Below are 18,521 nucleotides of genomic sequence, written 5' to 3' on the forward strand. Positions count from 1 at the left end.
TTCCCCCCTTCCTTATCTCCTCCCTCTCTCTAAACGTGGGCCCCAGTGGTCGGGCAAGCTCCCCAGCCCACAGCTCCCGGTCCACGGTGCACCACCCTCACAACCCACTCCGGTTCACAAATCCCATAGACCTAGTCCGTGAAACAGTGGCATTTTCTAAATTCCAGGATTTTCTATTCCGGCAATCTTCCGTCCGCTATAACTCCTCCATTTCAACTCCGATTTTGGCGATTTTTTCGTCAATATTCCTCTAAAATCATAATCTTCACCCCTGCCAAATCTTGTAAATTTTGGAGTTCGTTTATTTTCTCATCCGGTATTTAATTCGTGTCATCGTGTTTAATCTAGATTTAGATCTCGTCTGTTAATAAATAAAGTGAGCTAGATAATTTTATAAAGATGTTTAGATTGTAATCATAGATTAGTCACTTATGATAACCTAGCTTAAGAAGGTTAATTCCTTTTCTTAATGAGAATAACTAAATGTTGTTTCAATTAAATGTTTAAGAATAATTCGTTATTTCATGTGGTAGTTTATGGATTTAATCTTAGTTATAATTAATGTAATAAGTTAACCAGTGTAGCGGTTAAATAAATAAATATATGTTAATAGAATATGATAGAATAAATTACACGTTAATAGTTAATTAATTGAAAAACCTTTTGATAATTAATTAATTAGATTCAAAGAATAGATTAACCTAATTAATTAATTGCATGTATGCTTTTATGATAGCAATAAATATACCTAATTAGTGTGGCAATTAAACAACACCAAGTAATTAAGATTAGTTGCTAAATAACCATATTTAGTGCTATAAATTAGAATAATTAATCTCCACACTTAAGCACTTATAATTGTCTAGAGTTATACTTACGTATATATATATACATGCTCACATACATATAGACATGAGTATTACACATATATTCATGTCTGTACACATGCACTCACCTACACGTAGAATCTCTAGCTGTCGTCCTTCGACAGTTAATCTAATAAGAGTTCACCTAGTTAATCATGATTGTTCAGGTTTTCTCTTAAGTTGATAAAATAACTAGGTTAAAAGCCTAGCCTAGCTTCGCTAGATGATCCCGTTATTCTCTGTGTATTAGTTTCATATTGATTAGAGTTGCCGATCGTCTTCCGCTAGGTTTAGCTTTCGTCGTTTTCTCCGTCGTTCTTCTTCCGCTTTGATATTTCAATTGGTTTTATTCTGGCGTTCAATTGCTTAGTCGTTGTGCGCTTTTGTCGTTAATTTGCGTAGGCTTGAAGTCTTGGTTCTAAGCAAGAGCGCGAGGCCTGACGATGAAAAAGAGCCCCAGGAAACTCAAGCGACAAGACCAATCGTGAAATGACTCTTCAGGAAGGCACGTCATATCTCCTTGATCATATTGAACCTATGGTTTTCAAATAATGTACATGATCAACTAAAACTGGACTTATTACCGCATGTGCTATATATTGCGTTTTCCTTTCAAACTACTTGTAGTAGTTAATCCTATCAACACTGCCATGCCTTATATGTCATCACTCAGAATACATATCACCCTAGGAATACCTGTTGTTAAATATATTAACAATAGACGATATCTTGATACCTAGCATGCTTAGGATTGAATACGTCTCCTCGGAGATGTCGTTTTTAAAATACATCTCCTCGGAGATATCGCTTTTAAAACACTTATCTTCGGAGACAAGATTTACTATTATCAATGATAACTCGTATATCATGCTTCCTTGATGGTTGTGAATTCCGTGATGGTCGGGAAATCCTTGATGTCATATGGGACATGGAAGGTGATGTGTAAAAATAGGTGAAAACTGTTTTGGCGGGGGCAGGTAGAGTAGTCCTCTGGGGAGGGTGCTCTTGGGGGCGTGAGGTATCGTGGGGGTACTCATTGCTGGAAGATACCTGCCCTGGTCGCTTAAGGACCGAGTCAATGCGCCGTCATGCTTAGCCACCCCGTGCAACCATACGTCCTGTATGGGCAGGACTTGACTTTTCTTTCACCAGACTGAGTTGGGCATAATACCAGGAGGCTGAGAGTAGCGCTTGAGCCAAGTTACCAGTTTTCCTGATATTTGGAGGTTGCTAGCCGGCTTAGGCTTAAAAATGGGACTGGCCTTCGGAACATGGCCTCTGGTACTTGATGGATCACGTGGAAAAGCCCGGCAGGAAAGGTGTTATAGAGGGTCTCGGTATGATTCGCTCCTCCGCTAGCTACGGTTGGAGGCTGGGCATATCGTATGGGTAAAGCTGTACAACCTCTGCAGAGTGTAAACATATTCGAATAGCCGTGTCCACGGTTATGGATATGCGACAGCAGTAACCGTTTTGACTAGACTCTGGGTGCGTGAGTTTTGATGAGTGAGTGTGTGGACTAGATGTCCATGTGATGTGGTTCCTGGCTCCATCTGCCAGAAGCTGTGTGGTACTAGAGGTACACCAGATGTGATAAAAGGGATTACGGAGTGAGGTATAGCCCCTCCCAGGACTGAAAACCCCCAGATACAACTTGTTACCCTAGTTATGGTTTTAAAAACTATTTCGACAGCTTTGCTACCAGGTTACCTTCTAATACGTTGGGGACTTGAGGTAATACTCAGTACCAACAGAAGATGCCTGAACTGTTTTACTTTTAAAACCGTTTTGACAGCTTTGCTACCAGGTTACCTTCTAATACGTTGGGGACTTGAGGTGATACTCAATACCAACAGAAGATGCCTGCCTTTGTTTTCAAAAGCTTTGTTACATTTATTTCAAAAGGTTAACAGTGGAGAATATAACTGGATATTTGCATAAAACCTGCTTTACGCTTAAAACTATACCGTAAAGCCTTAATCCTTAAAATATTCATTATGCATCTATCAACCCCCTTGAAGTAGTATAGGACTTGTTGAGTACCTTCCGTACTCAGTCTTGTGCTTTTAGATTGTTGAGTTGAAGTTCAACCTCAACCCAGATGAAGTCGAAGAAAAGAAGTCTAAGGTCGCGTCTGCACCCGAGTTGCCTGTGGCATTGGGTTGCATCGTTGTTTTGCTCCGCTGCGCTGTAGGCTCTTTTGCCTAGCTGGTCTGCTGTGGATTCTTCTCCACTAGACCATCTTTTCTCTTTTCAGGTATTTATTTTACTTATTTGTATTCGAAGTATGTATTTGATATCATTCTGTTGAATTCTGTGTGTATCAGCTACTTGATCCAGGGACTGATACAGGAGGCATGGGGGAACCCGGGTTCGGGGTCCTGACAAGGTAAGTCGTTTTATGGATCAATGCGTCAAAGACTACGACATCGAGTTCAAACTACTCAGCTCCCAAGACAACTATGAATGTCCAATTCACTAGAAGTTGGGATCTTCCCCAACAGTTTCTGACGACATGGATTGTCGATATGCCTATATAAAGCAATTCGATGAAAAATCAATGATGGGCCTGGACTCCTCCTCTAGTGAGGATTACCCTCGAGAAGTCTTCACCATCGAAGACAGGGGTGATGATCCTTAGAATCATGGTGGCAACTCTACAAACTCTCAAATCCCTCCTACTCTGGGTCTGGGTAACAACCAGCATCCACTGGCCACATCTCCGTAGGACCAAAACCTTAACGGCGCGTAGGGCTTCCCGTCTACTGACCAGCAGTAGGGAGCTCAACGTTGTAGATCTACAATAGCGCAGAAGCTCCTCCTTCTACAAGAGGCTCTAATGCGTCGTCCGACTATGGATCTGACAACCCCCTCGGTAGGGACTGTATAAACTCGATGACTGGCATGACCAAAGAGGTTCTCATCTGACCCTCGCTGAGAATATCTCTAATCAGGGGAAGTCGCGCATCACCCTTTCTTGAGAACGATCAAACTCAGATAGGCATAATCCCTGGAACAATATGTTTTGAGATGAAAACCGAGCGCCCAACCGCTATAGAACCTCGCCAGTCAGAGGTCATCTGATCAATGACTTGTGCAAAGCTATTGATCAGCGGAGACACTGAAGGACACTCGAGGTGGTATCATCTGCCCCTCAACAATCTGATCAGGGGCAATCATGGCATCGTTCAAGTCAGGGTTGATCTCCAACCCCCGTGTGAAAAACATCCTAGGCTGTCAGGACCAAGCAGGGCACCATCAACATGTGCCTAGCCTTTCCCAGGATTTGCAAAATGTAAGCTAGCTAGCAAGGTTTTGCCCCAGGTCGATTGAGAAGTACAATAGGAGTATGAATCATGTTGAGTTCCTCCAAATCTATACCACAGCTATTTGAGCGGCTAGTGGGGACGAGAAGTGTAACAATCCAAATACCTAAAACCAAGAAGATAAAAACTTTTTCAAAAGAAATTAAAAAGAGTTTTGCAAAATTAAATAAATCCCAAAGTGTCTATATGTGCCTTATACATATATGCATATATGTGGATATATGTGTATAAATACATGTATACATTGAGGGCTATTTTCCTATAAAAGAATATTTATGTATATATGTGTGTGTGTGTGTGTGTGTGTGTGTGTGTGTGTGTGTGTGTGTGTGTGTGTGTATTTGATTGCTTGTCAATGTGAGCCAATATAGTATATATGTGGTATATACATTGTATTTATAAATATACATGTGTATATACATGAGAGAATAGAAAAGATAAAACATAAAAGAATTAGAAAAGTTTTTTGTTGAGTTGGACCAAAGCCTACTTCTCCTTTCTCTCCTTCTCTCTGGTCTAGCCCGACTCAGTCCAGCCCATCTCCTTTGTTCGGCCCACTCGGTCACCCCCTAGCCCCAGCCTTTCTCCCTCTCTCCTTCGCTCTCACACCACTAAGCTACGCCACCAAGGAAACCCGAGCCAACCATGAGCCGAGGAGCAAGTCCGGCGCGCTTACAATGGAGGAGGTCATCTAGAAGCTCGCCAAGCTGCGTAATCAAGAATCCCAGCCAAGGGTGCCTTATCTCTACGTGGATTGGAGTTCAAATTAGAGTCCGACCTGGTGTCTTCGCCATTCAAACCAAAGCTGAGTCACCCGCAAACTCAATCTCCTCTAAGTATAAATAGCACCCTAGACCCTCCCCTAGAACATCCCAAAGCAATCCCTTGGTCTAGAACAACGAGTCACTGAGAGTAGCGCGTTTGCCACTGCGCCAGTGAAGAGTGTCGTCGTCATCGATCTTGACCACTGAAGCCCGAAAGCCACCGCCGAGGAGTTCTCAAGCATCGTAGGAGCACGAAGGAGCTTCCCTAGGCAATATCGATCGCCAAACGTCACCTAGAGCTGAGTTCTGACGAGCTCCGAAGCTTTGAGCCACCTCTCACCGTCACCAACCTCGCTGGAGCAATGCCGACATCGACACGTGCGCTAGGTAAGATCCCCGTGCTTCCCCGATCATTTTCCACCACTCGCCGTCGAGTTTGGGTCACCGGTGCGCTGTTCTGGCAAGGATCCAGCCAAGCGCCGCTGCGGAAGCCGATGCCGCTGCCTCTGTTTAGTCGGATATGAGCGTCATTGCTTGAGAGCCGTCCGATCCAAAGACAACATCCCAGATTAGAAGACCCTTATACCCCTTCATGAACCAATCTAAGCAGGACACCTGGCATCCATAATCCCAGTCAGCAGCCTTTGCCATGTCAACGAGCCATGTCAACACTTTTGCTTACGTGTCAAGCCATCTCAGCCTGTAGTGCCCAGTCAGCAGCCCAGTCAGCTTTTGTTATTCTTTTTTAATTATTTTAATTGTGTTATGACATCTAATGGTTAAATACCACGCAATAAATATATTTTAGTATAAAAATAATTCTAGAAAATAATAATAATAATTTTGATATTAATTTCTAATAATATTTAATAATGCTATATAGTTTTATCTAATTCTATTTAATAGTTTTATATAGTTTTGTAATTCAAATAAATGTTAGAAAAATCCTAGAAAATCATAGATGGCTTTAGAAAAATTCTAAAAAATTTCTAGCAACATAATTTTATCTGTAGATAATCTTTTTAGTCATGTTTTAATCTTTAGAAAATCATAACTTGTTAATCGTAGCTCTGTTCTGACCCGTTCTTTCGTCTAATTATCTGGAATAGTGTAATCTTGTGAGTGATGATGTTTGTTGTGTGATGTTTTGTTCTTTTTGGATCTTGGTGTTTATGTATTGTTATTTTTCTACATATGTTACGAGTAGATGTCAACGTTCAGGAGGAGCTAGAAGGTCTATAGGATCAGGATTTTAAAGACCCAACTGAGTTAGGTGAAGGCAAGTTGTGCTCTTGATCATTTTTATCACAGTTTTATAAATATTTTGTTTTATAAATGTGCATGCTAATAATCTATTGGGAATTCCAAGAGTTAGGTTTTACCTTAGTTTTTCCCTTATCATTCTTGTCGCCATAGTATGGTTTTGGGTTATGGATGGGTAGATGATGCTTAGCCTTACTTTGGGATGATAATCATGATAATTGTTCCACGAACTTGATAATGGTCATATGCAATAATGATAAAATATGATAGAATAATTTTTGTAGCAACATGGTATAGGGATTTGAGCAAGTGGTACGTTGAGTGTATGGTTGGAAAAGTGGTAGCCTTGCTCAAATCTAAGGAGCGGTTCGTGGGGTGACCTTTCTGTATTTATAGTACAACCACAAGCCTGGTATGAGACGGATCTAGCCAAGTAATTTGCTTACTCTCAGTATAGTGTAGAGTAGGCAGAAGAGCGGTGACATCCAAAGGGCGCAAGAGGGGGCATTTGTTATTGAGGTGGAATCACACGGCAGTAAAACCTTAGCGGGTAGACATGTGCTGAGAGGGGGCGTTGTAAAGGCTTTGTAGTGGATTCATAGCGCACACTTTAGTGGTGTGTAAGAGTTCTCCATCGGCTAACGAATGCTCAGTAAAATGGGATGAAACATCTTTTGGATAAAGTACAACCTCTACAGAGTTAAAACTGAATATTCAGCCACACTCACGGTCATGAGCAGCACTGAAAACCTACCATGATTACAACTTGATGTTTTGGTTAGTCAGGTCAACTGTGATAATGGGAATCATAGTTGAGGATGGTCAACCATAGTGGTAGAAACTATGATTGAGGGTTCAACCTTAGTGGATGAAACTTTGGTTGAGATGTTGATTAGTTGGTTAAGTCAAGATGGATGAAATCTTGAGGTGGTTTGTTATTCACTTAATTATTATTGCTTTTCAAATATTTTTACTTAAATGATGTTTTATGCAAAGGAGCCATTTAGCTATATTCTTGTTAAAGTCTTCATATGCATACTATTTTCTTCACAACTTGCTGAGTATGACAAGTGCTTATTCTTGCTATCACCAAACACTCAGTTGAAGGTATCGAGGAATATGCTAAAGGTGGATCGTTCTAAGATGCTTTCTACGTCGATAATGCCTGTGGAAGAGTCATAAAGGATTAAAATCTTCGTAGTTCGTTTAGTTCCGTTGTAGTTTATTTGGTTCTTTGACCCTTGAAGGTCACTTTTGTAAGACGGTTAATTCAATTAAGTATGAATATTGTAATGATTATCATTGATGAAGTCACTATGTGTTGGGATTGATTCCTGGGCTCAACACATAGATGAGAGTGGTTTATTTTTTGAACCGGTTTTGACAAGAAGGTAATGGAAAATTATCTCCCCACAGCTCTTGAAGGACCAGCCAGGATATGGATGACTAATCTATCACCAGTAAGAATCTACTCGTGGGAGAAGCTTTGCGACGTGTTTTAAGCTAATTTCCAAGGTACATACGTTCGCCTTGGCACAAAAACGACCTCTACTATTGCGAGCTAATGGAGAACAAAACCTTGTGCGAGTTCATACACCACTTCAATAACACCCGGAGCATCATCCCCAAGATCAAGGACTATGATGTCATCCAAGCGTTCACTGAAGGGGTTAAGAGCTGGTGATGCATTGAAGATATCACTCGAATGAGCCCAAGATAGTTAAAGAGGAGACAAGGACTCTCTTGGGAACTCTAAGGCGCTCAAAACCCTAAACAAATAATCTGAGAACATAGAGAATCCGGTTAGACGTATCATCCTAATCGGGAACTCGAGTCTTACTCAATGATGCAGTTAGACAAAATGCTTATCTTTACTGATTACGTACTTGACCCGTTGAAGCCTCATTTCACGTACCGGTGGGGGACTTGATGATGACTACTAAATGATTACCATATCTGTTCACCCTAGTTCCTTGTAATTCTCGGAGCATATCTCTATCTCCAAGAAGAGGATCCCTAGATAAATGGAAACCATTTGTAGGTACTTAGGGTGTCCCGTAAACAAATAAGTTTATCTCCAAGAATAGGAAGAAAAACTTTAGAGGACGTATGTCTCCCCCTATATATACGGAGTCTGAGGACCCTACGGAGGGACATGTCATTAGGAGCTAACCAATGACAGAAGGCTACAAGAGATAAGAAGTCAATTGACTAGGTTAGATCTATTTAGGCTAGCCACACACCCCCTTATAACAATATAAGAGATCAATATAAGATAAACAAGATGTAGGGTTATTATTCTAAAAGAGGCCCAAACCTATCTTAAAACCTCTTTGTGTGTTCCTTTAATTCGTCTACTTGAGGTATCTCCCATCTATTCTACAAATCCGTAAGATCGACGATTCACCAATCGTTGACAGCAACCCAAACAAGTAGGAATTAAGAACTAATTTGTTATGGATGGGATATTCTTGATGGCAACTGAGATTAAGTAGCTTGTTTGAATGAAATCTCTCACTATTACAAAAAGGTGGATCAGTGCCAGTTGAAAAATGGCTTCGTTGTTGGTTTTTCAACCGGCACTCTTTACTCGGTAGTGATAGTCGGCTACTATTAGTGCCGGTTGACCACTCGACAGTGTTGGCATTTCCAAAGAATAAAAAAGGAGAAAATTGGCATCAGCGGGAGAGGCACCCGAGTCGGCTTAGATGTTGCTCCAACCGCCGCTCCCGCCGGGCACTGCCGAGCACACTTGTGAAACAAGATAACGCAACGGCTCGAAGGCTACTGCTAGAGCAAATGCACAGACTCCTAGACCTTGCCACTGCTCGGCCACCACGTCTGGATCCCTCGGCCGCCGCGCTTGCCTGGATCCCTCAACTACCGCTCAGTTGCCGCACGTGCCTGGATCCCTCCGTTACCGCTCAAAGCCATAGAACCTGGATCCCTCCACCACCGCGCCCGCTCGTTCGCAGCACGAGCTCGCCTTGGATCCCTCCACCACCTCGCCTGGATCCATTCGTCTGGAGCAGGGGCGACTATGGTGAGGGAGAGCGAGGGAGAGAGAGTCATCGGAGAGCGAAGAGATAAGAGAGAGAGAGAGAGAGTCGGGCGCGAGTCACGTGAAGATATAAGGGAGAGAGAGCCGGTGGATGCAAATGAGGAGATTGATGAACTAAAACGGCAATGAAATGAAATTTTGGGTTCGGACATAGCATCACTACCGGTTTTTAATACTAACCGGCAGTGATACTACTTATTAGTACTAGTTTTTGTCTGAATGGACGGGTGGATGTATGATTTTGCTACGAATTGACAATGATACCCTATCAATGTCGATTTTGACGGAACCGACACTGATGAGCTAATACTTATGATTAATTCTGTAGTAGTGTCTACATAATAACTACTAGCACAACATCCCATAGTTATTGCTGTGAAACTACTGGTAAAAACAAATTTTTATATGCTATTGGATTCAGCATTATTCACTATGGTTAATAAAAGGTCGAATTGGATGATTGTGGATTATACTTCCATCTTGGAAATTTATTTAAATTTTAAAAATAGTTGCAAAGTGTTGTCCATCAAACATTACCCGACCTGCTTTTCCCCATTACTCCGGGGGCGACATATGGCGAGCAATCATGCCCATTTTTAGGGAAACGGTTTGGCAAAGGAAACTAGCACCGGTCCACATAAAAGGAATCATCATCAGCTGAACCCATGAGAGTGTTGTTTTTGAGGTAGTCGATTATTTGCCATCAAATAAACTCTGGTTTCATGATTTTCCGCTCGAATAAGTTAGGTTTGGAGTGAATAAATACAAATCCAGGTGGCATGGAGTGAAAGTGTCCTTACTCGATCAATGGCGAACAGTGAATTAGGGTCTTCTATGATGGCACACTGTGGATTTATTCTTTTTTCTTTTTTGCGATGTATCCATGAGTAATGTTAATTAAGCCAGCTAGAGGAGGAGATTCAGATGCCTCAACTGATCCTCGATTTTAATTTATAACTAGGATGTACCTGATATTCAGATGGTGCACAGCCTTGATGAATCATCAAATCATGGCATACTTTATAAATCTTTTAAGGGCTTTTTCGTGTTATGTTTCTTGGAAAGGACAACCTTGTATCATCCATAGTGCATCAGTTAAATGCCAAATCTAAAACTCATTACATCAGGAAATGTTCTAATAATGTGATATTTGATCATATCTTGGCATAGAGTAGTGAAAGAAATATGTGATATTTGATAATATCTTGCTTGACATAGAGTAGTGAAAAAAAACACATTTACTATTCTATACTACTTTGTAGATTGACTATCGTCATGCAATAGTATATCTATTTACAAGCAAGATTGTAGCCATATTAATTTGTGGGCAATGTCAAAACATGAGGAAAAAAATGATGTTTAAGATTGTAGCCACGCCAAAGCTTCTCAAGAAAGTCAGTATGACAAGGGTCCACACGTCATTGATTTTTATTTCAACAAAATATAAGCTAGTGAGACTTTGTTTGTAGATTTAGTTGTAAGGAATATTACGATGCAATTGCGATTTAGAAGATATTTTTCGTGTTGCTCGAAAAGTTAAAAGGCTGATGCAGCTAATCACAGGTTCCCACCTAACCCAATAGATTCCCCTTGCATGCGCCGATTCATGGGTGAGCAAAAAGCTCGCCCTCGTTTCTTCCCACGCTGGTAGTGTAGGAGTGTTGGCTTTGACAATTTTTTTTTGGTAATATCGAAGATTCGTGTCCGTCTAAACTCTAGCCGATTATTGATGGTAATACCAAACTTTGTTGATGTTTTTGTTGGTCGAGAACCAAACAGCAACTTGGCACCTATGCCCTTGCTGAGTTAGCAGCAGCACATCGGCTGCAATGATTTTATTTTTTTGCTTTTTGTTAACAAGTTTAAAGCTATCGCATTTTCCAAATGGTTTATTCAGTGATCCCTTTTTTTTAATCCTTGCTATTTAATCTATAATGTAAGACTCATATTAACTATATTTTAATGAATAAAAAATAAATACTATGTAGACCCACATGTCATACTCACATTAAAAAAATTGACAAACCTTTTATAGCTATTGGTATGACTGCAACCCAAAGTCCAAGAGAGAATTCCTTGTGTTATTAAATAATAGTAAAATTCTCATTTTGCCACTAGAAAATTGATGGTTCCTTGAGCACCACTACTTTTTATTTTTCCTTCGCATATATGCCAATTTCATCCTTATTATTTACTTACAAAATAAGACTCGTCTTAGCTATATTTTGATGAATAAAATAAATAAATACTATATAGACCTACATATCATACTCACATTAAAAATATAGCAAACCTTTTATAACTATTGGTATGACTGCAACCAAAGTCCCAAGAACAAACAGCCTCATGCAACCATAATTAATTTTGGTCCTACTCCAAATTTGATCATGCCAAGATTTTGTTGGGTGGTGTGGGGCTCAGACAAAACGTCGTGAGGTCCCACGAGACCATAGAAGGGGATCTCTGACTTCATCAGCGAATAAAGTTAGTGACTTCAAATCGATATGGATCATTGTATTATAAGGCATAGATAGGATTTTATGCTAAATCGGCACAGTAAACTGCCGGCATTGCTACGGTTGTTTGCCAAACACAGACCAGAATTTCTTTTTCCAAAAATGCCCCCACACATCGCATCCCCACTCCCCAACGCTCGGCAGCCCCCGAGCTAATCACTCCGTCTCTTCCTTTCCTTTCCCATTTCCCTTCCCCTTCCGCCCGCCGAACACGCACGCCTCCGCTCCATGCTGCATCCTCCCACCGACGCGACGCGCGCCGCCCACCTCCAAGGAACTCTTCTCCTGTAGCCTTCCTCCGCCTTCTAGTCGACTGGCGTGGGGGTGGAGATCGGCCCGGGATTGGACTGGCTTCTTCATTCGCTGGTAAGGAAGCCCTGGCTTGCTAGGTTGGATTTGTTCTTTGCTCGTGGTTTCGGTTCCGCAGGATCTTCTCTTTACTTTTAGCAATCAAATCGGGATCTTTCTTGCTGGGGTGGATATCCCCATCCGTCCATCCAGTTTGCCGCCGATTTATTTTTTCTGTGCTGCCGGGTGTGAATTGCAGTTTAGTTTCTAAGAATTTTATTGAGATTTTATGGCGTTAGTGCTCCGTGGTGATAGATCGAGATAGCAACAGTGTCACTTAAAATTGTTGCAACACGTTTTTAGGAGTTCCCGCTTGATGTAGGTGCTTTTTTGTTTGCTAAAGATGTTAACTGCACGGAGTTTGCAGTAGATGACCGGTAAACGGGGGGAAGGGGTATAATTAAGAGCAATATATTCGTGTATATTCATTGTCGGTTGTTTAGATTAGACCTGCAAATGAGCCTGCAGTAGACATGACTTGGGATGAAAGCAAGGTATGATTAGGCTTTATGCGGTTCTTGCTTTGGGAGAAATCAACACCACGCACCTATGATGTGTGACGCTGAAGCTTGTCAGTATTGGTCAACCTGGCTCGACAAAAAGAAACCTTGTTGATATGTGGTCTGCTACCTCTATAGAAGGAAGAAAATGATTGGTGTTATTGAGATTATAAATGATGTGTCTTGTTAGTTTTTAGCGTTGGTTTTTCCTGTGTAGGCTGCTTGTAGTGTAGTCATCTCTAGTTCTGCAGACCAAATGGCTTAAAAATGGATCCTGGTGTCAAAACTAGAAAAAAGTGAGTGACTTTAGAGAAAATGCTCTGAAGACGTGAAATGTAGGTTGCTCCATGCATCTTGGGAATCTTATCAAACATTGTATTTATTTTAGCCATCACACTCAATTATTTTTGGGCTGGGGTGAGGTCATATTGTAGACATCTGTTGTTGAAATTAGAAAGGATGTTTTGCAGCAATTGAAGCTTTTGACAGTTTACATTGCTCGAACACCTTTTTTCCTTGTGTTAGCATTTGTAGTACCTACATATAAAGTAGCTTTGAACCACTCATACACTGGCCAAGGGACACGGACTACAGCTACTTTTATGATATTTTTTATCTCGTTGTAAAATTGTGACCTGAATCCAAAAGTCGCTTTGCAGGTGGATGTCAATTGGTTGTGTAGTTGAAGACAACAAACTTCATTGGTCCTGAGAGGAAGAAGTAATGATCCGCCCAGGCTCTAAGGAGTCACAAAATTATGATAACAATAGTCAGAAAGTGCATCCTCAACCAATTGATGAAATTATGAATCAGAACGGGGACTCGATGGACACTATGATTGGAAGGATATTCAATGACATATCCTCTTTAAAATCTGCATACATTCAGCTGCAGGAAGCCCACACCCCATATGACCCAGACAAGATCCAAGCTGCTGATAAGCTTGTCGTAGAGGAGCTCACGAAGATTTCAGAACTCAAGCATGCTTACAGAGAAAAAAATCCTAAGCCTGTAGCTGCATCACCTCAAGATTCACGCTTGCTTACTGAAATACAAGAGCAGCAGAACTTGTTAAAAACATATGAGGTCATGGTAAAGAAGTTCCAGTCCCAGATCCAGACTAGAGATACTGAGACTACCCATTTACAGCAGCAAATTGATGAGGCTAAACTCCGAAAATCGAAGCTGGAGAAGAAACTGAAACAAAGGGGCCTACTTAACAAGGAATCTGAGGAATCTGATGAAGAAGAGAGCTACTTTTCCATTGAGTTGACACCAAGTTTGTTTACATCTGCTGTTGATAATGTGTACCAGTCGATACATGACTTTTCGAAGCCCTTGATCAACATGATGAAGGCTGCAGGGTGGGATCTTGATGCCGCTGCTAATGCAATTGAACCTGCTACAGTTTACACAAGAAGGGCTCACAAGAAGTATGCGTTTGAGTCCTATATTTGCCAAAGAATGTTCAGTGGCTTCCAAGAAGAGAGCTTTTCTGTGAAGGGCTCTAATATTACTGTTTCGAATGAGGTTTTCTTCCATCAGTTCCTTGCGGTACGAGCCATGGATCCTTTGGATGTCCTGAGCCAAAACCCTGATTCAAATTTTGGAAAGTTCTGCAGAATCAAGTACCTATTACTTGTTCACCCAAAAATGGAAGGTTCTTTCTTCGGTAACATGGACCAGAGAAACTATGTCATGAGCGGTGGCCATCCAAGGACACCTTTCTATCAGGCATTTCTAAAGCTAGCGAAGTCCATATGGTTGTTGCACAGGCTGGCATACTCTTTCGATCCTAAGGTCAAGGTCTTTCAAGTGAAAAAAGGAAGTGAATTCTCAGACATTCACATGGAAAGTGTTGTCAAGGACATCATCTTAGATGAAGGCGCAGCCAGGCCTAAAGTTGGCCTGATGGTGATGCCTGGTTTCTTGATCGGGACTAGTGTCATACAGTCTCGGGTGTATCTTTCAGATGTCAAGTCCGCTGACTGAAGATGCGGCAGTTACATGAGGAGATTGAGGGATCTTTGCATCTCGGGGGTCAACTAATTGCATCAGATAAGGTGGAGGATCATGTGTCTGTCTTGTATGTGATGCTTTATGTTGTCCCCAAAATGCTATTCCTGTGAAATGTGGATATCAATGCCTTTATGAAAAACTTCAATGGCTTTCTGTTATTTTCAGGACTATAATATCTATTTCTCTTAAGTTAGATGTTCTTGTGGTATGTAATTCTGTCCGATGTTTGGTTGGTGCATGGTATCAGTGTGGTTTGACAATATATGTGATGATTGTACGCCCCTTTCATCTGACACATTTTTGCCTAATCGGATGATTTTATTGTCATAGATGTGTGTACTGAAAGTGTTCCTGTGTTGCCTAATAGAATCGTTGAGACATTTTAGAACAAGTTAAGATCATCTTCCAAAGAGAGGCAGCGCTTTTGAGGTTTCTTAATAGAACTGTTCCTTATAAATATCGGGGATTTTATGTCTGACGTTGCTCCAGTGTGACAATTATTTTGCTGGAGGCTATGCCACTGCCAAGCAGAAAATATTCCACGCTGTTGAACAGGGGATCACCATCCAAGCATGCACTTCAAATGTTCCCTTTTTGGCAACAATCACGACAAAGTCGTCCCTAGGATTCTCTTACAGGAGAACGAAGCTTTATAGTGATGCAACATGCATAAACGAACATGAGAGGATCTGCGTTCTGAAAGACGGCCCCGATGATTACTTAGTTCACCATGACTACAAGAAAGTCGCAAGCTGGTGCTGGAAGTCACAGAATCAACATGCGTTTTGCATGTTTAACAATAGAGCCTGACATATGACTGTCCCAAAAACATATATATGTACCTCTGAACAATTAAACTGACAGAAACGAAATGTGATTACAGGCGGAAACGACAGGATTTCATGTACAATGGGTCTGTCCCACACTCTCGACTTCAACTTATGCAATTTGCGACAACCTCTGAAACTACTCGTTCCCTCGATATCACAAGGCACGTCGAGATGCAGGCACAAGCCGCACCAGACATCAGTTTTCCCTAGTGCTATTCTTGAGCCACTCTAGGTACTTTTGGTTGCCTCCATTAATGGGCAGAGCGATGACTTCAGGAATGCTGCATGAAAAAATCGAGCTGTAAATCTCAATTCAAGGTAGTGCAGAAAGTTTTGTTTTATATTTTGTCAAACAGCATTAGCTATTGCAGGGAACTTACTCATACTCATGATTGGCTTTCACATGTTCAGTTAAGGGTTCTAGAAGAGCTTCCCTTGTCTTGATGATGAGCAATTCTTCAGCATCACTTTGCACCTGAGCACGGATCAATTGTTGATCACCAAATGTTTGTACTTCATAGTTAATTAGCAGGTAAGAAAGTTCATCTAAATGTGTTCGGCAAGACTGTTGAACCCAGTGAACAGCTAAAACATCAAATTAACATGGGAAAGAAAATAGATCAATATACCTTTCCCTCCCACCAGTAAACAGATTCAATGCCTGGAGAGAGGATCATTACAAAACTTACAGCTTAGCAAATTAGCAGAATAGCAAATAAAAACAAATGATACTATTTTACCCACACAAAGTGAGCCGAGTACTAATGACAGGAACTATAAAGGGACGACAAGATCAAGAGTCAAGACATAGGTTAGCTGTAAATCCACCTGTTAATAGGTCAAATCAAATCTCACAGTATCTTAATCCCATTTTCATGTTAGTAGTGCACAACTTAAGAAATTTTGGCAACTGTTGCACCCAAGTCTGCATAGAGAAGCAAGCATGCATCGGCCAACTTGTGCATACATCAGATATCATTCTGTCCACATCCATTCCAGTGCAAGCACACAAGCAAAAGCTATGGCCCACAGATAAGTGATCTTAACAAATGTCAGAAGTTCCAGCAAAACCGACTAATAGACTTGAACACTAATTATGTTCCTCAGGTACTACATAGACATTGTATTTTTATTTCTTGCTGACATAATTTCAGTTCAGTTTCAGCCCCTCACATTCACCCTGGTTTTAATCTGAGATCCATATGATCCGCATAGGACAAATGTAGCTGAAACAGTGGTGCTGCACAGCACTTGAAGTCTTGAACATGCACAACTGATGCTTGACCAGCCACAAGACTGGACTTGTCTTTTTATTTTTATTTTTGGAAAGTCAAAATTCACATGGTTATCCAAGTGAACATCTTTTGTTGTATCACTTGTTACTACCATACTCATGGGCACGAAGATGATAGGATTATGCAGTTACTTGACTAACGGGACACTCAATTGATGGCATTACATTCAATAAATAGAGAAGTCAACCAGAGTGAAGGTGATGTGCTTGCAGTGCAAAACTAGTCTAAGTTCCAATGCATCTATAGCTGCAGATAATGAGAGCAGAATGTAGTTCCCACCAGGCACTATGTTCACACAGGCAGCAAGCTTCTCACTGATAATGCTTCCAGCTAGCTTCTTGCCTGTAGAAAAAACGTTCGCTTTAATGCTGGTAAAGAAAGAGATCAAACGTATCAAAACAGAAAATAGAACCATCTAAAGTATGAACGCTGGAACAAAACAATAGTTGGAATTTTTAGAAAAGAAAAGCAATTCAAACACATGATGAGATGTGGAAATAAGAACCAGTTAGTTCTCTACAGTTACTAGTAGAAAAATATGCCTGATAGTTTGCAATTACTGAAACACTGAAAGTAACGTGCAACAAAAATATAACACAGCAAGAATATAGGTGAATTACCTGCTTCCTTATTTGGAACCGTCACATACACAACAATGGAAGGGACAGTGGTGGAAGCAGACTCCATTTGAACAGAACTGAGACTTCTCACACTTAAAAAATTCCAAACCAGTAATTCATTACCGACTACTCTACATAAACGAAATCACACTGACCAAAACTTCCTTAGGGATGACGACATTGTAAACATCATATTACTCCCTCACACAGAAACAGCAAAAAGCCAAAAACAACAGTTCAAATCCACCAAAAGAAACACAACAGTCTATTCTTATTTTCCAAAAGTTATGGATGGTGACTAGCAATTTCGCAGCAATTTTAGACAGATGTCTCATTAGAATTACAGTGCACGCACAGTTCAGGTTGGAGTTCTTCTTGCTATTAGCCAATGTTCATAGATTGAATCCAATCGATCAAGCACACTCGGATACAGACTCTACGAAATAATTCAAGAAGGCAAAAGTCATCTATAGCAGTTAGTTATTCCTTCCTAGGTCATTGAGAACTTGAATAGTAGCACTGCACAGTTAGGAGCAATCAAGAAAGCCAAACTCATTCCCACAGTTTGAACCCTGCAACCAAATCCACCCTGCTGATCCTGCAGAAAAATCAGCACAACACTCTTGCCGAACCCTCCACCACAGTAGCTACCAAGAAACTTGAGTGGGTAGATAGGGAGACGAAGGGTAGGCCGTAGGGGTAGTGACCGAAGAAAGGACAGGCCGCGGTGGGAGAGGGGGCACCCCGCAACGGCGCCGAGGCTGAGGAGGAGGAGAGCTCCGGCGAGCGGCAGCGGCGGCGCCGCGCGGGACCGAGGCGATGGGGGTGAAGAGGGCTCGGAGTGGCATCTTCCCGAAACCTCCTTTGTCTGCCATAGTGGGCCCGGCCCGGGCTGAATTCAAGGCGTGCCTAGTGGATCTCCTGGGCCGTCGGGGCCTTTCTGCTAATTTCATTCCAGATATTTTTTTTAGGAAAAAGTTTATTTGACCCATCGTTTCTGAGCAATTCTTTGGGTTGCTTTTACGTATCTTCTCTCATGTATCATCGACCCATCGCGCTGTGGTAATGCGGCGCCAATATTATACATCACAAAGGCTATCTGCACTGCAGCGC

The 18,521-nt window shown here is 41.4% G+C and overlaps 2 protein-coding genes across 5 annotated transcripts; one reads left to right on the forward strand and one right to left on the reverse strand.

Annotated features, from left to right (window-relative positions):
* The first annotated feature begins 11,942 nt into the window (after nucleotides 1-11,942).
* LOC133907464 (protein GRAVITROPIC IN THE LIGHT 1-like) lies at nucleotides 11,943-14,990 on the forward strand. Its single transcript, XM_062349514.1, has 2 exons — nucleotides 11,943-12,162; nucleotides 13,304-14,990. Exon 2 carries the CDS (start codon nucleotides 13,368-13,370, stop codon nucleotides 14,634-14,636), a length of 1,269 nt encoding a protein of 422 aa, XP_062205498.1. The 5' UTR covers nucleotides 11,943-12,162; nucleotides 13,304-13,367; the 3' UTR covers nucleotides 14,637-14,990.
* A 491-nt stretch (nucleotides 14,991-15,481) lies between these two features.
* Nucleotides 15,482-18,300, reverse strand: LOC133907465 (protein CutA 1, chloroplastic). 4 transcript variants are annotated; one of them, XM_062349518.1, is made up of 6 exons: nucleotides 18,152-18,300; nucleotides 17,409-17,500; nucleotides 17,068-17,130; nucleotides 16,123-16,154; nucleotides 15,874-15,968; nucleotides 15,482-15,774 (listed from the first exon to the last, which is right to left on the reverse strand). In XM_062349518.1, the coding sequence occupies exons 2-6, from the start codon at nucleotides 17,473-17,475 to the stop codon at nucleotides 15,690-15,692; spliced, it is 342 nt and encodes a 113-aa protein (XP_062205502.1). In that variant the 5' UTR covers nucleotides 17,476-17,500; nucleotides 18,152-18,300; the 3' UTR covers nucleotides 15,482-15,689. The 4 variants fall into 4 exon arrangements, with proteins under 4 accessions (XP_062205502.1, XP_062205501.1, XP_062205500.1 ...); XM_062349517.1 differs by having other exon boundaries at nucleotides 18,116-18,287; XM_062349516.1 differs by having other exon boundaries at nucleotides 17,764-18,257.
* Between the last annotated feature and the right edge of the window lie 221 nt (nucleotides 18,301-18,521).

The sequence above is a fragment of the Phragmites australis genome, chromosome 24, assembly GCF_958298935.1.
Source record: "Phragmites australis chromosome 24, lpPhrAust1.1, whole genome shotgun sequence".
NCBI classification, from domain to species: Eukaryota; Viridiplantae; Streptophyta; class Magnoliopsida; order Poales; family Poaceae; genus Phragmites; species Phragmites australis.